Genomic DNA, 14896 nt, shown 5'->3' with positions numbered 1-14896 from the left:
ATTCTTCCAATATGCTTGCAATTTGCTTTTAAATAGCACACAGTGAAATATTGAAAAATGACGCGTCCAAGAATTGAAGTATTTGTTCTGAAACCACACAGTTCCTCTGGTGCAAACATCACCCCAGTTAGTTAAGATTGGTTACAATGAAACTGAAAAAAAATCGGTTTGGTAAAAAAAGATCAAATAAGTATTGTAAAGTCAGTTAGTGCCCACAGAGAACACCAAAGTCTGTTGCTGCTTTCCTAAAACATAGAACTTTCAGTAAATAAAAACCAAAAGAACTGCGGATGCTGTAAATCAAGAACAAAAACAAAGTTGCTGGAAAAGTTCAGCAGATCTGGCAGCATCTGTGGAGGACAGAACATAGTTAACATTTCGGGTCCGGTGACCCTTCCTAAGAACTGATGGTGGCTGGGAAAACGTCAGTTTATATACAGAAAATAGGGAGGTGGGTGGGGTAGGGAATAAACAATAGGATTGAGCCCAAAGAGAAGACAGACAGTTGGACAGACAGAGGATTTGCTAACGATCAGGCTGGGAGGGTGAATACCTGCCCATTTACCTCCTCCTTCCCCAGTATCCAAGGGCCCAAACATACCTTCCAGGTAAAGCAACACTTCACCTGCACTTCCAAGAATCTAGTCTACTACATTCGCTGCTCACAATATGGTCTCCTCTACACTGGGGAAAATAAAGTGTGGACTTGGCGACCGCTTCGCAGAACATCTACGTTCTTCTTGCAAAAGTGACCCTGAACTACCTGTTGCCTGCCACTTCAATGCACCACCTTGCTCCCTGGCCAACATCTCTGCCTCCAGCTTGCTAGTGTTCCAGTGAAGCCCAGCGCAAGCTCAAGGAACAGCCCCTCATTTTCCACTTGGGGATCCTGATGCCGTCCAGACTCAATATTGAGTTCAATAATTTTAGGGCCTAAACTCTCCCCTGTCCCAGCCCCCCACCCCACACACCAGGCCTTGTTACCACATAGCATGCCAGTACACACCCCCTGTTGTCAGTCACTAACAGTCCCCATTAACAACTACTCACCCTCCCAGCCTGATCATTAGCAAATCCTCTGTCTGTCCAACTGTCTTTCTTCTCTTTGGGCTCTATCCTATCGTTTACTCCCTACCCCACCCACCTCCATATTTTTCTGCATATAAACTGACATTTTCCCAGCCACCATCAGTTCTGAGGAAGGGTCACCGGACCCGAAACATTAACTCTGTTTTCTCCTCCACAGATGCTGCCAGACCTCCTGAGCTTTTCCAGCAACTTTGTTTTTGTTACAGAATTTTCTGTATTTGACCACGTCTGCACATAGCTTAAAAAAATTTGAACACTGTAAAATACAAAAAAAAATTTTGAAGCTGACACGTAGACATCGAAATTTTTGAAGGTTTTGAGAGTTGTTTTAAAGGCCTGGCTAAATCTCTCACATCTCACTATAGTCACCTCATTAACTACCTACTTGTCCCTATGACGCCCTGCTCACTTTACTCTAGCCCCACATTACTACAAGTCACTATTCACCAGGTATCTCTAACAAAAAGCTAGTTTTCCTGGTGACAAATGCCAAATTTAATAGTTGAGCACTGGCATTTCAAAGCTGCCCATCAACAACCAGGGCAGTCATTCTGAACATTTTGGAGAAGGGGAAAATGAGGCATCAATTTTCAGACATGGACCTGGAAATTCTGGTGAGTGGGGTGGTGCAGAGAAGGAGCACCCTTTTCCAGATGGACTGGGAGAGGAGGTCACAGTCTCTGGCATCCTGGGTAGAGGTTACCACCAGGTTCAGTGCAGTCTCCTTAACCTGGGAGACAAGTGGTCAATGACCTCTTCTGCTCCACCAAGCTAAGTGCCACACTCTTCTCTGCACTGTCCCATGTTCATTCTATTTCTATTGCATCCACCAAAGCTCATGCTCTGCCACATCTTCCCTCAATCGTTTGCAATTCCGTTCTAACTTTCTAGATCACTAACCCTACATGGCCTCTACATTTCTTACTCATATTTCCCAGGACATCTTGAATTACCTGCATCCATACAAGCAGCCATGTCACTCACATCTCATTCAATATCTCCCTTCTCATTCATCAGATATAAAAACATTAGTTCACCTCGCACAGTGTTGCTTGAGAACAATGCAAGACTGGAGCAAAACTCCACGGATGAGAAGGAGGCCTAGTGGTAGCTGCTGTTAGGGAAAATGCAGAAGTTCCACTGAGAGGTTGTTAGGTCTAATAACAAACTCAGAGCAAATTCCAAGCACCTGATGACCTGGTCCTTCTACAGTCATACAGCACAGAAACAAATCAACCAGTCCATGCCGACCATAATCCCAAACTAAACTCGTCCCACCTGCCTCGCTCAGCCCATATCCCTCCAAATATTTCTTATTCATGTACTTCTAAAAATATCTTTTAAATGTTATCACTGTACCAACATCCGCCACTTCCTCTGGAAGTTCTCTCCACACAAAAACCACTCTGTGTTAAAAAAAAGCCCCTCTTGTTTTTATAAAAATCCTTCTCCACTGACCTTAAAAATATGCCCCCTAATCTTGAAATCCCCCACCCTTGGGAAAAGACACCTGCCATTCGCCTTATCTATGCTCGCAGACCATGGCTTGTCTCTTTCAAAATAAATAGCTTGGATTTGAGGGCAAGAGTACAACTTTAGGTCCAGTAGTGGTCTGGCAGCACCTGTGAAAGAGAAAGCAAATTTAATATTGCGGGTCCAGTGACCCTTCTTCCAAACAGATGCTGCCAGATTGCTGGGTTTTTCCAGCAATTTCTGTTTTTGTTTCAACTGCTTCACTAAGATTTAACATGATTCTATAAAAGGAAAACTGCCATCCTCAACTGTTCTGACTTACATGTGACTACAAAACTGCAGCACTATCGTTGACTCTTAAGTGCATTCTGGAAATGGCCTATCATACCACGTAAAACTTAAACAAAGTAAAATCAGACAGTCATAATAGGAACTGCGGATGCTGGAGAATCCAAGACAACAAGGTGTGGAGCTGGATGTACACAGCAGGCCAAGCAGCATTTTAGTAGCAAGAAAGCTGACGTTTCGGGCCTAGGCCCTCCATGAGGATGAATTGGACCAAAGAGTCATTGCTATGGCTTTCAACAAAGTCCTGATTTCACATTGAGGTTATTCTGACTCATGTTGTGTGGTACTACCACACTGTCAAAGGAAGTGGATGCAATCATTCCCATTTATCACCAAGGCACAAAGTCAGTGTTTTTTTTAAGTTTACTCGTGGGACATGGGCTTTTCTGCTGGCCAGCATTTACTGCCCATCCCGAGTTGCTCTTGAGAAGGAGACGGTGAGCTGTCTTCTTGAACCACTGCAGTTCACATGTTGTAGGTTGATCCACAATGCCTAGGGAGAGAATTCTAGGATTTTAACCCGGTGACAGCGAAGGATCAGCAATATACTTCCAAGTCAGATTGGGGAGCGGCTTGGAGGGGAACTTGCAGGTGGTGGTGCGCATATCCTTCTAGATGTAAGTGGTGTAGGTTTGGAAGGTGCTTTCTAAGGAGCTTTACAAGGTGCACTGCAGTAACTCACCAAGACATCTCTGATAGCACTTTCCAAACCAACAAACTCTACTACCCAGAAGGACCAGACCAGCAAATGTATGGGAACACGACCACCTGTAAGATCCCCTCCAAGCCACACACAATCTGCAGTTGGAACTATCATGCCATTGCTAGGTCAAAATCCTGGAACTCTCTCCTTAACAAAACTGCATACGTATTAAGAGACTGCAGCAGTTAACATAACTAGAAAGAAAGTAGAATTCTTTCACACAGAGGGTTGTCATAACCTGGAACAGACTAATTGAAAAGGATGGTGCATGCTGATTCCACATGAACTTTCAAGTTGCAATTTGACATGCATATTCAAGAAGACAAGGTGCCACCACCTTCTCAGGGTAAATAGAGACAGAAACAAATGCTGATCCCACCAGCAACACCAACATCTCATGAAATAGTTCTTTGAGAAGGTGACCAAACAGGTAGATGAGAGTAAACCGGTTGATGTGGTGTATACGGATTTCAGCAAGCCGTTCGATAAGGTTCCCCACAGTAGGCTATTGTACAAAGTGCGGATGAATGAATTGTGGGAGATATAGCAGTTTGGATCGGAAATTGGCTTGCTGAAAGAAGACAGAGGGTGGTACTTGATGGGAAATGTTCATCCTGGAGACCAGTTACTGGTGGTGTACCGCAAGGGTCGGTGTTGGGTCCACTGCTGTTTGTCATTTTTATAAATGACCTGGATGAGGGCATGGAAGGATGGGTTAGTAAATTTGCAGATGACACTAAGGTCGGTGGAGTGGTGGATAGTGATGAAGAATGCCAAGATAATAAAATGTGAGGCTGGATGAACACAGCAAGCCAAGCAGCATCTCAGGAGCACAAATGCTGCTTGGCCTGCTGTGTTCATCCAGCCTCACATTTTATTATCTTGGAATTCTCCAGCATCTGCAGTTCCCATTATCAGTGATGAAGAATGCTGTAGGTTGCACAGAGACATAGACAAGCTGCAGAGCTGGGCTGAGAGGTGGCAAATGGAGTTTAATGCAGACAAGTGTGAGGTGATGCACTTTGGTAGGAGTAACCTGAAGGCAAAGTACTGGGCTAACGGTAAGATTCTTGGTAGTGTAGATGAGCAGAGAGATCTCAGTGTCCATACAGATACTTGAAAGTTGCCACCCAGGTTTACAGGTCTGTTAAGAAGGCATACAGTGTTTTAGCTTTTATTAATAGAGGGATCTAGTTCCAGAACCAAGAGGTTATACTGCAGCTGTACAAAACTCTGGTGCAGCTGCACTTGGAGTACTGCGTAGTTCTGGTCACCGCATTATAAGAAGGATGTGGAAGCTTTGGAGAGGGTGCAGAGGAGATTTACTGGGATGTTGCCTGGTATGGAGAGAAGGTCTTACGAGGAAAGGCTGAGGGATTTGAGGCAGTTTTCATCAGAGAGAAGAAGGTTGAGAGGTGATTTAATTGAAACATATAAAATAATCAGAGGGTTAGATAGGCTGGATAGGGAGACCCTTTTTCCTAGGATGGTGACAGCGAGCACGAGGGGGCATAGCTTTAAATTCAGGGGAGAAAGATATAGGACAGATGTCAGAGGTAGTTTCTTTACTCAGAGAGTAGTAAGGGAATGGAACGCTTTGCCTGCAACAGTAGTAGATTCACCAACTTTAGGCACATTTAAGTCGTCATTGGATAAGCATATGGACGTACATGGAATAGTGTAGGTTGGATGGGCTTCAGTTCGGTATGACAGGTCGGCACAACATCGAGGGCCGAAGGGCCTGTACTGTGCTGTAATGTTCTATGTTAAATAACAAACTTAAAATGTAAAGAGCACAGATTTGGAAGACTACAGAAAATAAAAAAGCTGGATTGGAACACTTTTTCAAAACATCAACTCAGTCAAGATAAAGTAAGCAGGGCTTTCTTCACCTTTCTGTGGGCAGGTTCACCACAGAGATGAGAAATTTCAGGCTCATAGAAGCACCACTAAAATACTACATCCTTTTATAAACACTGTGGCAAAATGGTGAGCCAGCTATTGTTACCAACAAACCCAAGGTTTGAATTAAGGTAGCTACTATCCTCCTTAAATCTACAAACTGACCAGTGTAAATAGAATAGTTTGAAGTTACAATTTAAAAGAGGCATATTAATCATGTTAGATTATGAAAATGATTTAAAAATCGATATCCCTCATCTTATTACCAGTAACTCAACACTGCTCAAAACTAGGACTAAACTTGCTAAAGTCAAGAAGAATGAGACGATACCTATTTGAGGTACAAGAGAAGTTAAAAAAGGGTTGACAAAGTGGACACAAAAAGTATGTTTCCTCATGTCAGGTAATGTAGAATGAGAGTCAATGAATGTGGAGCTGGAAAAGCATTGCAGGTCAGACAGCATCCAAGGAGCAGGGAATTCAAAGTTTTGTGCCAAAATCAGGACTGGGGAGGGGGAGGGGAGTGGGTTTGAGGGGAGGTTAGGTGGGATGGAGATAGGTGGATGCAGCTAGGGGGTTACTATGGTTGGTGAGTGGAAGTGTGGAGCAGAGAGATAAGTCAGAAAATGGACAGGTTGGGGTGGAGAGATTTTGAAGCTGGTGAAGTCAATATTCAGGTCATTGGGCTGTAAGTTCCCTAGGCAAAATATCAGGTGTAGTAAGAACTGCCAATGCTGGAGTCTGAGATAACACAGTATGGAGCTGCAGGATTACAGAACGCCAGGCAGCATCACTGAAGCAGGAAAGCTAATGTTTCAGGTTGGGACCCTTCTTCACCTTTCTGGTGGTGGTGATGTCTGATTGTAGGTGGTGAAAATGTCAGAGGTTGACACGCTGTATTCGGAGACTGGCAGGATGCCACGTGAGGACTATGGAAATTCTATGCTTATTGTTGTTAAAGGGAGAGGATTTGAGGGCACAAGCGTGGGTAATAGGGAACATGTGATTGCGGGCATCCTTAATAACAGAGCAAGGGCAACTATAGTGTCTAAAGTAGAAAGATGTCTGGGAAGTCCAACAGTAGAACGCCTCATCCTGGGAGCAGATGCGACACAGGCAGAGGAACTGAGAGTACAGAATAGAATTTTTGCAGGAGGGTGGGTGAGAGGAGGTGTAGTCAAGGTAACTGTGGGAGTCAGTGGGTACCCCACCAAAAAGATACTTACCTCCCCACCCCTGTCCGCTTTCCCCAGGAACCATTCACTCCGCAACTCCTCCATCAGATCGACACTCTCCACCAAACCAGTACCTTTCCCTGCAACCGCAGGGGGTGTTACACCTGCCACTACACCTTCCCTCTCACTTCCATCCAAGGCCCCAAACAATCCTTCCAGATCCAGCAGAGACTCACTTCCACTTCATCTAACCTCATCTGCTGGTGTCCGTTGCTCCTGATGTGGTCTCCTCTCCATCAGGGAGGCCAGAAATCAGACTTGAGAACCAGTTCCCAGAACACCTACACTCTGCATGCACCAACAAACCCGATCTTGCAGTTGCCATCCACTTTAACTCCCCCTCCCTCGATGACATGTCCGTCGTTGGCCTCCTCCACTGAGAGATGTAAACTGGAAGAACAACACCTGATATTTCACCTTGCAAGCTTATGGCCTGAATATTGATTTCACCAGATCTAAAATCTCTCCACTTCAACCTGTGCATCGTCCAACTCACCTGTCTGCTCTATCCTTCCCACTGACCAACCACAATAAACCTCTACCTGCATCCACCTATATCCATCTCACCCATCCTCCTCCAAACCCCACCCTATCTCTATTTATTTCTGGGCTCCCCTCCCAAGTCCTGACAAAGGGTTTCTGCCCAAAATGTTGACTTCCCTGCTCCCCAGATGCAGCTCCACATTTATTGGTTCTAGCTTACAGCATCTGCCATCGTTAGTGTCTCCAAATCTAGAATGACAGGGATGAGGAGAAATTATTGCTCTCGAAGGGTCATGAATTTGCAGAATTCAGCGTCTGGGGACAGTGAATAAGTTAAATGAAGAGACAAAGATTTTCAATTACTAATAGCTCAAAGGCTTATGGGAAGTGGCCAGGAAAGTGCAATTGAGATCAACCATGATCATGTTAAATGGCAGACGAGCTTGAGAGACTGAATAGCTTATTTCTGTTCCGTGTTCTTATAAGGCCATAACCTACAGGAGGAAAATTAGCCCATTCAGGCCTTCAGGTCTGCTCCCTAATGTTCTGTCATTAATTAGAAAGAAGCTTCCATTCACATTGTCCTTTGTATTTAAAAAAGAGCAGTAATGGCTACAGAAAATCACAAGAATGTATGATCGCTCCTTCTCCCTTAGATGAGAACAGAATCAGTTTCAATTAATCATCTTTCTCCTCCCTAAAACCCACACTTGGTCAAACAACACAGCACTAGGCAAACAGTCTTATATCAAAGCAAAGAACCGGCGTGCTGAGACCAGACCTCGAAGTCTTTTTGGGAAGGTGAAAGAAATAACATGAAAAAAAAATCCTCATCAAATAGATAAAAGAACAGGATTCATGCCCGTGGTGCAAATAGATGATTGGCAACGAGGATGACTACTTTGTGAGCGCCATGTTTTCGCCAAGGGTCTCATTGGCCAATCAGATGTGTGGGAGGCGGAACTTCCGGTGGGTGGCCCTGGTGCCTACCACCCTCTAGCCTCAAAAGTGCCGCCAGTTTTCACCAACACTACGCTCGCAACTCCAACCGAACACAAATATCCCCCAAGAATGTTCAGTCTCGTACCTTTCTGCACATGTCGTTTTATTCTGGACACGAAGACGATAAGAATCAGTATAACGGTAGCAGCTAACACATACAGCACGGGATCCATGTTTACCTGAGCTTCACCACGCCTCTCCGTGACATCATGGCGCACTGCGGGCGAGTCCATTCCTCATCATCAGGCAAAGGGGCAGCACACTGCTGGAGGCTCGTTGTTAAACCTACCCTCCTCAAATTTTAGCCATTCTACGATCTCCATAGAAATATTCGATCGTATGTCAGAACTTTTGTTGAACAGTAACTGTACTGTTCTGTTTTTTCGCCCTGAAAGAAGCTTTGTTTTATAGTGAAAATCCCCTATCCAATCAGATTTTTCAGGGCTATGCAAAGAATGTCCCAATGTTGCTCAGAGCGCCATCAATCGGCAGGGAGGAGAAACCGAGAATTCAGGCTGTGCAGAGTGGGGCTCCTGTCTTCATACAGTGCGCTGAGGGAGTCTCAGCCTGAGCAGAGAGGGCTTCCCATGTACACTGTGCTCAGAGAATCTCAGACTGAGCAGCCTTAGCTACTACATACACTGGACTAAGAGAAGATTAGACAGGCCGAGCAGCCGAAGGCTTCAACATACTCTGTTCTGACAGGATGTAATTCTCAGATTGGCCAGCCTTGGCACTTAATTATGGTATATCGTGCTCTCAGGCTGATCAGCCAGGTGTTTTTACTAATACTGTGCTGACAGGTTACAGCTATCAGACTGACTGTTCGACATGGAGCTTCTTCGTTCAAAAAGATTGATTCTGGTATTTAAAATTTATGAAGGCGTTCAATTGAGTAGACATAGAGAAAATATCTACCCTTGTGAGGGTGTTCAAAACTTGGGACTTTGTGATCATGAGACATTCCAAAATGCTTTGAAGCCTGTAGTTTTATCCACCCATGAGATGTAGGTATTGCTGGCTGAGCCAGTGTTTTGGTGCATATTGCAAGTTGCCTTGAGAAAGTGTGCTGCCTTCTTGAACCACAGCAGTCCATGTGGTGTAAATACACTCAGTAATGTGAGGGAGGGAGTTCCAGGACTTTGACCCGGTTGCTCTGAAGGAATGGCAATATGTTTCCAAGTTGGGATAGTGAGTAGCTTGATTATATTAGATTCCCTCCAGTGTGGAAACAGGCCCTTCGGCCCAACAAGTCCACACCACCCCTTGGAGCATCCAATCCAGACCATCCCCCTATAACCCACACACACCCGTACACTACGGGCAATTTAGCATTGCCAATCCACCTAGCCTGGACATTTTTGGACTGTGGGAGGAAACCAGAGCACCCGGAGGAAACCCATGCGGTCACGGGGAGAATGTGCAAACTTGGTGGGGAACTCAAAAATGTTGCTGTAAGGCATAGCCACTGTTGCCATGTAAGAATTACAAGGAAGGATTTCAGAAGAAATTGCTTTATTACTGTTTGGAATGAGTTCCTCACTACCACATGAAATGGTCAAAACCATTAAAATGTAAAAATGCGGAGGAAGACTCAACTATTCAGCTTGTCAGGTTTGCTCCGCCAGTTGATAAGATCATGGCTGATCCATTGCAGCCTCTTCCACTCTCCTGTACACTCCCACATGCTTTGACTCCCTTGTTAGTCAAGAACATTGAACAAAACAGCACATGAACAGGCCATTTGGCCCACCATATCCGCACCAACCACGATGCCACTCTAAACTAATCCCATCTGCCTGCACGTCGTCTGTATACCTCTATTCCCTGCCTACTCATCTGTCTCCAAATGTCTCTTAGATGTTGCTATTAGACCTATCTGCCTCTTCCAATGTTTTCTGAGTAAGAGAATTTCACACGCTCACACTGCTCTGAAAATGTATGTTTCTTTACTGGGAACCCCTCATTTTTAAATTGTCTCCTGGTTCTACTCAATCCCATAGGGGAAAACATCTTTTCAACAGCCACCCTGTCAAGTAATCTCAGGATAAGTGGATGAGGAAGAAAGGGACTAGGAAGATCTATGGATAAGGTGCGATGTGTAGTGAGTGACGTGCGAGGGAGGTCATGTAGTACATAAGTCTTGGCACAGAATTATTGGACAAAAGGCCTGTGTTTCCAAAAGCAAAATCCTGACATAGAAAATAAATTAAATTAATTTAGTTAAATGAGTAGTATGCATTTGACAAGACTTTTATGATAAAGTGTTCCTCTTTACCTTAAACATTATGCATGTCATTTCACCTTTTTTTGTATTTCACACAGTTTGTTTAGCAAAACGCAAGCTTTTGATAAATGCCAAGTGAAACATTTCTGCATTCTCACAATGCTAGATGATAATTGTAAATTAATTTTAAATTAATAATGTTCTTTTGACTTCATTGCCCTGTTTTAAATTACTTCACTTTTCTTTCAGCATATTACAAATCACCTCAAAGCACACTTTAAATCCGGTATTTCGTCATCAGTCAGCATTATCTGTGGGCCAAGGGATGACAGATGTAGGATGAAGCTTTTCAGGTTGTTTCCATATTCCTGTACGACTCACTGCCGAAAAAAACTGAGTCAGTCCGTAGGTGAATGGGTTACTTAGGATCGCATATGACTTTGTTTTAAAGTGCCTACACATGAACAATAACCACAAACTTGTTAAGCAACAATAAAATGCATTCATACAGGCAAATGTGGGGAAATTCCAAGCCAGTGAAAGGTGTTTAATTCTGGATGCTGTGGGTGAAGCTACACATTGCATAGTTTGTCATAGAATCATAGAGCTTGGGAAAAGACCCTTCTGTCCAACTAATCCATGCTGACCATGATCCCAACCTAAACTATAGACAATAGACAATACGTGCTGGAGTAGGCCACTCGGCCCTTCGAGCCACCATTCATTATGATCATGGCTGCTCATCCACAATCAGGATCCTGTTCCTGCCTTATCTCCATAACCCTTGATTCCACTATCTTTAAGAGCTCTATCTATCTCTTTCTTGAAAGTATCCAGAGAGTTGGCCTCCACTGCCTTCTGGGGCAGAGCATTCCATTTATCCACCACTCTCTGGGTGAAAAAGTTTTTCCTCAACTCTGTTCTAAATGGCCTACCCCTTATTTTTAAACTGTGTCCTTTGGTTCTGGACTGACCCATCAGCGGAAACATGGTTCCTGCCTCCAGAGTGTCCAATCCCTTAATAATCTTATACGCCTCAATCAGATCCCTTCTCATCCTTCTAAACTCAAATGTATACAAGCCCAGTCGCTCCAATCTTTCAACATATGACAGTCCCACCATTCCAGGAATTGACCTCGTGAACCTACGCTGCACTCCCTCAATAGCAAGACTGTCCTTCCTCAAATTTGGAGACCAAAACTGCACACAATACTCCAAGTGCGGTCTCACCAGGGCCCTGTACAGCTGCAGAAGGATCTCTTTGCTCCTATACTCAATTCCTCTTGTTATGAAGGCCAGCATGCTATTAGCTTTCTTCACTACCTGCTGTACCTGCATGCTTGCTTTCATTGACTGATGTACAAGAACACCTAGATCTCATTGTGCTTCCCCTTTACCTAACTTGACTCCATTGAGATATTAATCTGCCTTCCTGTTCTTGCCACCAAGGTGTATAACCGCACATTTATCCACTTTAAACTGCATCTGCCATGCATCCGTCCACTCACCTAGCCTGTCCAAGTCACCCTGTATTCTCATAACATCCTCCTCACATTTCACACTGCCACCCAGCTTTGTGTCATCAGCAAATTTGCTAATATTACTTTTAATGCCTTCATCTATATCATTAATGTATATTGTAAACAGCTGCGGTCCCAGCACCGAACCTTGTGGTACCCTACTGGTCACTGCCTGCCATTCCAAAAGGGACCCGTTTATCACTACTCTTTGCTTCCTGTCAGCCAGCCAGTTTTCAATCCAACTCAGTATTTTGCCCCAATACCATGTGCCCTAATTTTGTTCACCAATCTCCTAAGCGGGACTTTATCAAAGGCTTTCTGAAAGTCCAGGTACACTACATCCACTGGTTCTCCCTTATCCATCTTCATAGATACATCCTCAAAAAATTCCAGAAGATTAGTCAAGCACGATTTCCCCTTCGTAAAGCCATGCTGACTCTGACCTATTCTGTTACTGCTATCTAAATGAGTCGTAATTTCATCTTTTACAATTGACTCCAGCATCTTTCTCACCACTGACGTCAGGCTAACCAGTCTGTAATTTCCTGTTTTCTCTCTCCCTCCTTTCTTGAAAAGTGGGACAACATTTGCCACCCTCCAATCTGCAGGAACTGATCCTGAATCTATAGAACCTTGGAAAATAATTACCAATGTGTCCACAATTTCTAGAGCCACCTCCTTAAGCACCCTGGGATGCAGACCATCAGGTCCCAGGGACTTATCGGCCTTCAGACCTAACAGTCTATCCAACACCATTTCCTGCCTAATATAAATACCTTTCAGTTCGTCCATTATCCTAGGTCCTTCAGCCACTATTGCGTCTGGGAGATTGCTTGTGTCTTCCCTAGTGAAGACAGATCCAAAGTACCTTTTCAACTCTTCCGCCATTTCTTTGTTCCCCATAATAAATTCACCCATTTCTGACTTCAAGGGCCCAATTTTAGTCGTAACCATTTTTTTTCTTTTCACATACCTAAAAAAGCTTTTACTATCCTCCTTTATATTTTTGGCCAGTTTTCCTTCATAGCTAATTTTTTCTCTGTGTATTGCCTTTTTACTTATCTGCTGTTGCTCTTTAAAAGCTTCCCAGTCCTCCGGCTTCCCACTCATCTTTGCTATGTTATACTTCTCTTTTATCTTTATACAGTCCTTAACTTCCCTCGTCAGCCACGGCCACCCCCGCCTCCCCTTAGGATCTTTCTTCCTCTTTGGTATGAACTGATCCTGCACCTTCTGCATTATATCCAGAAATACCTGCCATTGTTGTTCCACTGCCATCCCTGCTACGGTATTGTACCATTGAACTTCGGCCAGCTCCTCCCTCATAGCTCCATAGTTCCCTTTATTCAACTGCAGTACTGACACTTCCGATTCTCCCTTCTCCCTCTCAAACTGCAGATTAAAACTTATCATATTATGGCCACTACCTCCTAATGGCTCCTTTACTTTGAGATCCCTGATCAAATCCGGTTCATTGCACAACACCAGATCCAGAATTGCCTCCTCTCTGGTAAGCTCCAGTACAAGCTGTTCTAAGAATCCATCTCGGAGGCAATCCACAAACTCCCTTTCTTGGGGTCCAGTACCACCCTGATTCTCCCAGTCTACCTGCATGTTGAAATCTCCCATAACAACTGTAGTGATATTTTTGTGACAGGCCAATTTTAACTCTTGATTCAACTTGCACCCTGCATCCTGACTACTGTTTGGGGGCCTGTAGATATCTCCCATTATAGTCTTTCTATCCTTAGAATTCCTCAGCTCTATCCATACTGACTCTACATCTCCTCACTCTATGTCCCCCTCGCAAGGGACTGAATATCATTCCTCACCAACAGGGCCACCCCACCCCCTCTGCCCACCAATCTGTCCTTTCGATAGCACGTATAGCCTTGAATATTCATTTCCCAGGCCCTGCCCACTTGAAGCCACGTCTCAGTTGTCCCCACAACATCATACTTGCCAACTTCCAACTGAGCCTCAAGCTCACCCACCTTATTTCTTATGCTTTGTGCATTCATATATAATATTTTTAATTTGTTTCTCCCTTCACCCTTCCTATCAATCCCTATTTCACTTGGCCATAACCCATAACTAGTCCCACCTGCATCTCATATCCCTCCAAACATTTCTAATTCGTGTACTTATCCAAATGTCCTTTAAATGTTGTAACTGTATTTGCATCCAGCAGTTCCTCTGGAAGTTCATTCCATACACAAACCATTCTACGTAAAAAAAAAAGTTGCCCATCATTTCTTTCATTTAAATCCTTCTCCTCTCACCTTAATAGTATGCCCCCTAGTCTTGAAATTCCTCAGGCTAAGGAGAAGACACCTGCCATTCACCTTATCTATGTTCCTCATGATGTTTTCAACCTCTTTAAGGTCACCCTTCAACCTCCTAACCTCCAGTGAAAGAAGTCCCAATCTATCCAGCCTCTCCTTTTAACTCAAACTCTCCATTTCCAGCAACGTTCTGGTAAATCCTTTCTGAGCAGTCTCAGCTTAAATAACATAATTCCTAGAACAGGGTGACCAGGATGGACACAGTACTCCAGAAGAGGCCTCAACAATGTCCTGTACAACCTCAACACAAAGCCCAAACTCTAATACTCAAATGTCTGAGCAATGAAGGCAAGTGTGCTAAATGCATTCTTAACTGTCCTGTCTACATGTGACGGTAATTTCAAAGAATTATGTACCTGAACTCCTAGGTCTCTCTGTTCTTCAACACTACCCAAGGCCCTACTTTTAATTGTATAAGTCTTGCCCTTGTTTCTTTCACCAAAATACAATACCTGGCATTTATCCAAATTCCATCTACCGCTTCTCAGCCCATTGGCCCAATTAATCAAAATCTCTTTGAAATTTTAGATAAGCTTTTTCCTTGACTGCGATGCTGCCAATTTTGGTTT

The 14896-nt window shown here is 44.0% G+C and overlaps 1 protein-coding gene across 2 annotated transcripts in view; it reads right to left on the bottom strand.

The window, feature by feature from the left end:
• The window catches only part of LOC125455260 (DDRGK domain-containing protein 1-like), a 73285-nt gene extending 64850 nt beyond the window's left edge, over positions 1-8435 (bottom strand). For both annotated transcript variants that reach the window (XM_048536986.2, XM_048536999.2), the window contains exon 1: positions 8321-8435. In XM_048536986.2, the coding sequence (XP_048392943.1) occupies positions 8321-8408 (88 nt within the window). In that variant the 5' untranslated portion in view covers positions 8409-8435. The remainder of the gene's footprint in view (positions 1-8320) is intronic.
• Between the last annotated feature and the right edge of the window lie 6461 nt (positions 8436-14896).

This window comes from Stegostoma tigrinum, chromosome 1 (assembly GCF_030684315.1).
Source record: "Stegostoma tigrinum isolate sSteTig4 chromosome 1, sSteTig4.hap1, whole genome shotgun sequence".
Lineage (NCBI taxonomy): Eukaryota > Metazoa > Chordata > Chondrichthyes > Orectolobiformes > Stegostomatidae > Stegostoma > Stegostoma tigrinum.
The sequence above is the reverse complement of the archived record's forward strand: the minus strand, read 5'-3'. Positions and strand labels throughout refer to the sequence as shown.